The following is a 9,859-nucleotide window of genomic DNA, read 5'->3' as shown; positions in this document are numbered from 1 at the left end:
ATACAAAATGCATTGCAGAATACTTTTATGTATGTTTTTTAAAGTCCTTTAAAGCACTCAATAGACCGCAGCAGCGCCCGCCCAGTTTTCAGCCGTCTTGGTTCCGCAAGTATTTTTTCCCATCAATTTTTCCCATAGGGTTTTCATAAAACAGTTCTAAACCATGAACCAAACCAACCAACTCTGAGGTAAATCACAACATTACAAACTTTGGTTTGAAGAAAAAGAAGTATCTGAAAATCTGACAAAAATACAAAGTTACAAGACTGTGTACTTTACTTCTTTAATGAGCAAACTACAATCCCATGAAGCATTGCGAATGATGCAATGGAATTAAAAACAATGAGGAAATATAAAACCACTTATTCTATGTTGTTGATTACAAGTATAGAATAAATATATTTAAAGTATATTGCAATATATATATATATTTAACTGATCACAAAGTATAGTCAGGACATTACTGGTGTAAAAAAACAGCACCATCACTATTTGAAAAAAGTCATTTTAGATCAAATCTAGACAGGCCCCATTTCCAGCAGCCATCACTCCAACACCTTATTCTTGAGTAATCATACTAAATTGCTAATTTGGTACTAGAAAATCACTTGTCATTATATCAAACACTGCTGAAAGCTATTTGGTTCATTAAATGAAGCTTAACATTGTCTTTGTGTTTGTTTTTGAGTTGCCACATTATGCAATAGACTGGCATGTCTTAAGGTCAATATTAGGTCAAAAATGGCAAAAAAGAAACAGCTTTCTCTAGAAACTCGTCAGTCAATCATTGTTTTGAGGAATGAAGGCTATACAATGCTTGAAATTGCCAAAAAACTGAAGATTTCATACAAAGGTGTACACTACAGTCTTCAAAGACAAAGGACAACTGGCTCTAACAAGGACAGAAAGAGATGTGGAAGACCAGATGTACAACTAAACAAGAGGATAAGTACATCAGAGTCTCTAGTTTGAGAAATAGACGCCTCACATGTCCTCAGCTGACAGCTTCATTGAATTCTACCCGCTCAACACCAGTTTCATGTACAACAGTAAAGAGAAGACTCAGGGGTGCAGGCCTTATGGGAAGAATTGCAAAGAAAAAGCCACTTTTGAAACAGAAAAACAAAAAGAAAAGGTTAGAGTGGGCAAAGAAACACAGACATTGGACAACAGATAATTGGAAAAGAGTGTTATAGATCTTAACCCCATTGAGCTTTTGTGGGATCAGCTAGACTGTAAGGTGCGTGAGAAGTGCCCGACAAGACAGACACATCTATGGCAAGTGCTACAGGAAGTGTGGGGTGAAATGTCACCTGAGTATCTGGACAAACTGACAGCTAGAATCCCAAGGATCTGTAAAGCTGTCATTGCTGCACGTGGAGGATTTTTTTGATGAGAAATCTTTGAAGTAGTTATTTTATTTTTTTTAAATTGTAATAGTAATTTTTCACGTTATTAATGTCCTGACTACATTGTGATCAGCTGAATGCCACTTTGGTGAATAAAAGTACCAATTTCTTTCCATAAGAGCAAAATCTGTACATTATTCCAAACTTTTGGCCGCCAATATGTATATATATATATATATATATATATATATATATATATATATATATATATATATATATATATATATACATACAAATATTTAAGTAGTTTGAGAGTGTAGGGAGAGCATCATGGGTGTGTGCAGTCACTGCAGAGCTCTTTTGCCGTGGTTTGTTTCCCATGATTTCTGATTGCCGGATTCCCCCCTCAGGATCATGGGTAGTGTAGTTCTTGACCAGGAATTTATTTAAATAAAGTTGAAATAATGCTGACTGATGGCTTCAACAGAAGATTAACAACCTCTGAGCTCATGGTTGGTCTCTCTCTAAGCTTTTATGTTATCATTAATAATTAATTCCCCAGTGGAAAAAATTAACTAGATTTTTACTTCCAGAACCAGACTGTTGCACTCTATTTTGTTCTGTTGAGAATCCCATTGGCTGCTTTAGTACTATGCAGGGAAACAGATAGAGCAGCATTCCAAACAGATCTCAAGACAGTCTGAAGACTGACAGCAGTCCTCCAGTATCCCACAGTCCAGCAGGGCAGAGCAAGTGTCCTCAGTGCAGCACACCAGTCCTCCGGTGGCTGCTTCACCACAGCAGCAGAGAGTGTCACACTCCAGACCGCAGGCCAAACACTGAGCCACGACTGAACACAAAGACAGAACCTCACAGAACAAGCAGGCTAGTATACAGTGCACACAGCAGTCTGCAAAGACAGAGAAAAAAATAAAGTATCTATGACAGCATTCAAGAGCGAGAACAAGCAACTTGTTTATCACATTTTAAGCAGTGCTATTCAGCAGTACAGGACACAAATTAAAAAAGTAGGCCTATGACCAACTTATGAGTCACTGCTGAAATATTTAACAGGGTGCTATACTTAGTCACATTATTGAGATTGAACAGTTTATTGTGAAATGTAAAATAACTTTTAAAATGCAGTAAAACATTCATTTTATTTTTAATATATAATATCAAACAATTTGCATGTCCCCATTCATCACCATTACATTTTAAAGAGTCAGGTCTGTACTAAAAATATAAATTCTACCTATAAAATTTTTTTTTATCAAAATTACAATATTTAATAGATTATGTAGTTTTGAAAAAACTTGTTTTTGTTCCTAACTTTCTGTTCAACCCTGTTATGCTGTGACATTTTCAACCTAGTCCTTACAGAATAAATGTTACAATACTTTTTGCAAACTGGCTTTTATGTGTTGCATTCTCGCTGCAGTTTCCTAGTGAAATTAACACTAGAGGTGCTACAACAACTATGCGTTTTAGTCGCTTTCACACAAATCACGACTACAACGGCTGATTATGACTTATAAACACTTATTTTTCGCACTATTACTCATATACTGCTATGTTATAATATCGAAACACTTTTATTATAACACACCATTTGAAAAACAATAATTTCAATGCTTGTATTACAGACCCTGCCACATTCACACACTTTTTCCAACATGATTTTGGACTCAGAAAAATACGGTTCGAGCCCAGCCAAACACGCAAGCTGACATGTGAGATGAAAGTATAATGGAAGTGACACGAAATGACGTGGTTGCCTTAGAAAATTTGCTTTTCATGTCACATTTGCTTTTAGAAAATTATCAGTTAGGTTAAGGTGTTGGTTTAGGGTAAGCATGTCTGTTTTGTTTAGCTCTCATTTACTTTTATGACACTCGTTTAGGTTTAGGTTAAAGTTTTAGGTTGGGGAGATTGGTTTTACTCATTAAAACCTACATCTAACATTCACCTTAAAAATCTCTGTCTGGGCCTGGGTAGCTCAGCGAGTATTGACGCAGTCGTGAGTTCAAATCCAGGGTGTGCTGAGTGACTCCAGCCAGGTCTCCTATGCAACCAAATTGGCCCGGTTGCTAGGGAGGGTAGAGACACATGGGGTAACCTCCTCATGGTCGTGATTAGTGGTTCTCGCTCTCAATGGGGCGCGTGGTAATTGTGCATGGATCACGGAGAGTAGCATGAGCCTCCACATGCGGAGTCTCTATGGTGTCATGCACAACGAGCCACTTGATAAAATGCGCAGACTGACGGTCTCAGAAGCGGAGGCAACTGAGACTTGTCCTCCGCCACCCGGATTGAGGTGAGTAACCGCGCCACCACGACGACCTACTAAGTAGTGGGAATTGGGCATTCCAAATTGGGGAGAATTTATTTTTTAAATCTCTGTCTGATTATGACACCATTTCACTCACTTTTGGCGCCCCCCGCTGTACATTTCACTGGGAAACTGCAGCAAAGGACGTAATTTTGTTTTGCAAAAATGTTGCCACGGTCACATAATGTTCATGAGATCAAGCTGGACATTTTCCTTCTTTATAACATATTTAAATAAGTGACAACATAACATGTTTTTGAGTTTCCTTCACAGTCCTTATCAGTATATCATTATGTTTACACTCGTATCTGTAAAAAAAAATCATACCTGTCAAGTTTTTACAGAAAATACATTAACTGTAATATATTGACTGTAAATGTTTTGAAAGAGAATGTAATAGGTATATATATATATATATATATAATTATTATTTATTTATTTATTTATTTATTTATTTTTGTTATGTGTGATTAGCACACCAAAACTGTGTGATACTAGCAGAATGTACTCTGTTATACTGTATGTTCAAATGATGTATATTCCAACCCAACAGATGTAAACATGTTGAAATGATGTCCCACACTCATGTTATTATAAAAATATCACTCTTTATATTTAAAGTCACTAACAGCACATGTTGAAGAATATTTATCAGCTGGTGTAAGTCATCAAACAGAGATGTGTGACCTAACGGAAAGAATTATCAAACGCTGACGTGTAGGGACCATTAAACTTATGCAGATAAACAGGCCTGTCCTAGTGTCACTGAAAGATAAGACCAGGCCTTATATTTACGAATAGCCCTGTGGGTGGAGGCCTGTTTCAAATGTGCCCTGTGTAATCTAAAAATACATAACAATATTAATGCTAAATAGTGTGGGTTGAACTGTTTATGCATGTTTGGCCTATATGTGTTATAACCATGCAAATGCTTTTCTTACCATCCCCAGCGACACGCTGTATCTGTGAAGCATCGCCTTTGAAGCTTTGCTGACTCTTGGAGGTGGAAGACGGACGGTTTTTTTTAGGGTGTCTGTGACCGTGACGCTTTGCGTGTCCATTGCATTTCTGTGGTGTTGTAATATGAGGTGCTCTTCCTCCTGATGAAGAAGCAGGTGGTGTACAGATAACAGCAGAGCCATTGGTGATGACACCTGGACGAGATCCATTAGAAAGACTGGGCTTCTCTGAAATATGTGAAATGTGTAATTCATGAATATTCAGACAAATATACAGGTGAATCTTCAATTAGAGGCACTTTGGACAACAGGAAAACTTGAAAATTAAAGTTCTTGTTCTGGAATAAAGATTTTTCAAAGTCTTGGTAATGATGCTAGGTGTCAGTGACGTTTTTCAGCTTTTGGAAAACACTGGATAAGACTTGCTGACACAAGTAAGCTAGCTGGCAATTAACTTGGGAAAAATAAAACAAAACTGATCATTTCTTAATTAAAATCCTCAATAAATAACCAGTTTTGAAACGACACCAATAAACCTCCTCATTTTTTGATCTTAGAAAAAATAAATAAAAATAAAGCTATAATAATCTACATTTTAAAACTCTCTACATTTCTACATTTTTTTAAAATTAAAGACATCTGAGAACACACACTAAAAAAAAGCATTTTAGTCTATTTTTTTAGATTTACTCTTATAACAAAATTCCTTCAAATTAAACTGTAATTTTAACAAAAAAATTTTAATAAAACGTAATATATATATATATATATAAACTGTATATTTTAAGTATATATGTATATACATATACACAGTATATATTTAAAATATATATAGAATTTTGTTTATTTTATTTTGTTTTGTTTTGCAAAAATTACTAAATTCAATTTAATGGAATTTTGTTATGAGATTATAATGCGTAAATCTTTTGACTGCAGAAAAGTTATCTTAATTGAAAAATCACCTGTATAAAATATATTTTAATTCACATTTTAATATATTATAATTCATACAATATATTTATATAAATATGTGAGATGCAAGTGCATCTATGGTACAACCTATTGACTTTGTATTTCTGTACAAATTAAATTATTATATGAGGTCTGCACCCACATGCCTAAATAATTATTTTTTTCCCCCCTGCTAAATCAGAAATGTAAATACCATTGCTTTTCTCTATTTTGTGTGAAAGTGTAGGTATATGGTCAGGTAGCAGTAGAGCATCTTCACTGGTTATGACAGCATCTGTCAGAGATTCGCTGCTTCCGCTGTGATCCTGTATACTGTCAGTGCACACAATCTCTGCCGAGTTATGACCCATCAGTCAAATCATGAAACAAAACAAAATAATAATCATAATCTTATCAGTGCGACATGAGGTTATACAATTTAGCAGTCTAACTTCTGCATACTTTCTGCCTCTTAATTATCTACACTTTTGCATTCCAAAACATTTCCATATAAATGTTATTACAATATAAAACCAATTTTAAATACTATTTTCTCTATTTAAATTAAGCTTAAACAAGTTTGTGAAGATTATTATACTCTCAAATTCTAAAATACAGAGATTTGTGACAAACATCCACCAAACCTGTGACATCTTTGGGTTTGCCAGTGGCTTGTGGTTGTGTTGTGTGCACAGGGACATAATTCTCCTGGATCTTGACCCTGTCCAGGTCACCATCCTGCCCTGCATCCTGCTGTTGGACATCCATGGCTTCTGTCTCCATTTGAGACGCCTGACACTAACTCTGATAAAACAGAAAACATCAAAACAGAGCTTAGAACTGTTACATCACATTAAAAAGATATGCAACAATTGATCACAAGATAAAGCATCATTTTACTAATGCTATTGTGTGTAAAAATCTAAATCCAGTGAGTTAAACATTACATAATTTTTATTTAAACTGCAAGTAAAACATCTGTTCAATTTATTACTGCATTTATAGTAGAGAGAGCACTGAAAGTATCATCAAAGCCCTGCTCTAATGTCCAGGAGACATAATAAACAGTCTTTAGTGGGGCTGCATGTTTTTGTTCAGATGCCTTCTAAATAATCTGTCTAATTTTATTCTATTTCTTTGCCTGTCTAAACCTCGGGATTATATATCTATATCAACTTGGTCAAAGGAGGGATAACGCTCTCTTAAACTACGTATAAAATCAATTAACCATGAGCAAAAGCCTTCATCGGCCAAAATCAAAGGACAGTGCATCTACGTGTATGTCCTCAGTTAATTCGGGATGACTTCAAGGACTTTAACACTAAAACTTATAGTTGATACAAAATCATTTGTTTAATCACTGACCCACAACACTTACTTAGTTTACTCATTTTAACCACTAATAGTTCTAAACATAAATAACTGCTATTGGCATTATATACATTCATTTTCTGTTATAGCATAATTTCATGTACAGCTGCTTTGAAACAACGCCTGCTGTGAAAAGCGCTACAAATAATAATAATAATAATAATAATAATAATAATGCAACTTTATGGATTATTTTGAACTCTTGATCTCTCACGATCAATATACATCAGCACTGCATTTTATTAATCTTATTATCTCACACTGGACTGTCATAAATGATATTCTCTCTTAACAACACACTGGCAACTGACTATCAACCGACAGCCTGAATCTCAATACAGTACAATACAACCTACTGTATATTTTATATACACTATATATACTATTTTTATTGTATAATGTGTATTCTATATTGTGTGTATTGTATACTGTATATTGTACATTACTATTTGTATATTGTGTTGTAATTATGTGTATATTAGATATGTAAATCGTGTTGTGTAAATCTGATGTTTATTGTAGACTGGTATATGTCTCATCACTGTCACGACTACTATGTTGATCGGAACTGTACCCAAGACTTTCACACACTATTGCACTTGTGTATATGGTTGAGTGACTATAAAGTGATTTGATTTGATTTGATTTGATTAAATATATTCCCTGTCTAGGTTGGTCACCCCATCTGACACTGATTCTGCAACATTTGTATCTACTCCACATTTTTTATAATGTCTGTGTGTGTGTGTGTGTGTGTGTGTGTGTGTGTGTGTGTGTGTGTGTGTGTGTTGTTTATGTTGCTGTTGTTGTTTTTTAAATGTTTTTTCTATATGTTTTATCTCTAATTTTAATGTCCTCAATTAAAACATGTGTATATGTACATATTTGTCAAAGAGATAATAAAAGAGAAATAAATGCTATTCTACAGATTAGGATATTATTCTAACCTATTTGCAAAATACTTTCACTAATAACAAATTATAACAATAACATAAACTTTATGCTATGCATAACTGATTATTTTCGCTTTTTTGAAATAGACATGCAATAAACTTTGATTCATATGTTTTCATAAACAGTATATCGGTATTTTGATGTAAATTAACTACAGATCTGTAAAGCAACAAAATAATAATAATAATAATAATAATAATAATAATAATAATAATAATATTATATATATATATATATATATATATATATATATATATATATATATATATATATATATATATATATATATGCTATTTATTTATTTATTTATTTATTGTACATTTGCACTTATAGGTAAACAGCATACAGGAACTTTTAGACAGTCCTTTTCTATTTTGACTATTTAGCGATTGACCCAAAACATGACTCGAAATGTCTACAGACTGAAGACAGCAGGTCAATTTGAAGTCTTACCTTAACTCGAATAAATCCAGTCTTAGACCGAGGGAGTTTAAATTCACTTTGATCCAGAATGAATTGTTGCGCTCGTGTGTGCCCGGTGTCTCTATGAGCGCGAGCTGCATCTGCTCTGACGCGCGTGTGTGCGCGTGCATGATCTCCTTCCTGCACATTGACTGCAGAGAATCAACAAATGCATCAATATAGCTCCTGAAAATATAGTTCGTTTCGCTTATCAAGCATACATGCATGCATTAAGATCTATTGTTTACCCTTCATAATTTTATTAAAATAAAGTAGCATTTTTTTCCCTTTATACTTTTTTCCTCATCATTTGTTTGAATCCATTTTAAATTACCTTTGTTTCTGTGTACTTGATGATCTTAAACAAGCTTAAAGGGAGAGTTCACCCCAAAATGAAAATGATCTCATCATTTAGGCTACTCACCCTCAAGCCACCCCAGATGTGTATGACTTTCTTTCTTCTGTTGAACACAAACAATTCAATGTAAGTGAATGGTGGCCAGAACACTGAAGGTCCAAAAAGCACATAAAGGCAACATAGAAGTTATCCATAAGACTCCAGTGGTTAAATCCGTGTCTTCAGAAGCGATATGGACGAAACAAGTAGACAAGTATCTATATCCACAGTAAAACAAGTCCTATAACGACATAACCTGAAATGTTGCTCAGCAAGGAAGAAGCCACTGCTCCAAAACCCCCATAAAAAGCCAGACTACAGTTTGCAAGTTTACATGGGGACAAAGATCTTACTTTTTGGAGAAATGTCCTCTAGTCTGATGAAACAAAATGGCCATAGCTGTAAATCTACACCTTTGACCAGCCCCAAACCAGTAGGTGGCGATATGCACGAAGAATGCGAATCAAGAAAAAAACAAAAGAGAATGTGGAAGAGAAAGTGAAAGCGGAAATTTATAGTAAAAAAGGACTTAAATATTGAACTGTTTCTCATCCACACCTATCGTATCGCTTCCAAAGACATGGATTTAACCACTGGGGTAATATGGATTATTTTATGCTGCTTTTATGTACTTTATGGAGCTTCAAAGTTTTGGTCACCATTCACTTGCATTGTATGGACCAACAGAGCTGAAATATTCTTCAAAAAAATCTTCATATATATTCTGCAGAAGAAAGAATGTCTTTTTTTGGGGGGGGGGGGGGGTGACTATCTCTTTAAGTTGGTTTGCTAGTCTTAGCTGGTCTTCCATTCTGCTACGGCTGGTCTGTCTGCTGGTTTTAGAGGGGATTTGGGACTTGTCAGAAGGAAAGGCTGGGAGGCCAGCATGACCAGCCGAAGACTAACTTGGCCTGGTTTGGCATTCAGGCTTTGTTTCTTTTCCTTTAGCAATCACATAAATCTGTTTTTATTTCTGGGAAATTATAATTATACCACCAAATTATCCCCTCACTTCTGATTCGTATAGAAATCTGTTTTCTCTTCTCAACACTCGCATCAGGTATTTTCTCTTCACTGGACAAAA

General features: G+C 34.8%; 1 protein-coding gene across 1 annotated transcript; it reads right to left on the bottom strand.

The window, feature by feature from the left end:
• Positions 1-269: 269 nt before the first annotated feature.
• zgc:113363 (uncharacterized protein LOC791449 homolog) lies at positions 270-8,516 on the bottom strand. Its single transcript, XM_051669658.1, has 5 exons — positions 8,370-8,516; positions 6,236-6,395; positions 5,806-5,943; positions 4,623-4,868; positions 270-2,259 (listed from the first exon to the last, which is right to left on the bottom strand). Exons 2-5 carry the CDS (start codon positions 6,372-6,374, stop codon positions 2,000-2,002), a joined length of 783 nt encoding a protein of 260 aa, XP_051525618.1. The 5' UTR covers positions 6,375-6,395; positions 8,370-8,516; the 3' UTR covers positions 270-1,999.
• Between the last annotated feature and the right edge of the window lie 1,343 nt (positions 8,517-9,859).

This window comes from Myxocyprinus asiaticus, chromosome 33, assembly GCF_019703515.2.
Source record: "Myxocyprinus asiaticus isolate MX2 ecotype Aquarium Trade chromosome 33, UBuf_Myxa_2, whole genome shotgun sequence".
Taxonomy (NCBI): domain Eukaryota; kingdom Metazoa; phylum Chordata; class Actinopteri; order Cypriniformes; family Catostomidae; genus Myxocyprinus; species Myxocyprinus asiaticus.
This window is presented reverse-complemented; position numbering and strand designations above follow the sequence as displayed.

What these genes read in the sequence shown, in the direction of transcription:
- zgc:113363 (XM_051669658.1), bottom strand. Translation starts at nt 6,374, where the DNA reads ATGGAGACAGAAGCCATGGATGTCCAACAGCAGGATGCAGGGCAGGAT. An exon ending in CAAAATAGAGAAAAGCAATG is followed by an intron (nt 4,869 to 5,805) that starts GTATTTACATTT and finishes CACATATTTCAG; the next exon opens with AGAAGCCCAGTCTTTCTAAT. An exon ending in ACAGCGTGTCGCTGGGGATG is followed by an intron (nt 2,260 to 4,622) that starts GTAAGAAAAGCA and finishes CTGTCTTTGCAG; the next exon opens with ACTGCTGTGTGCACTGTATA.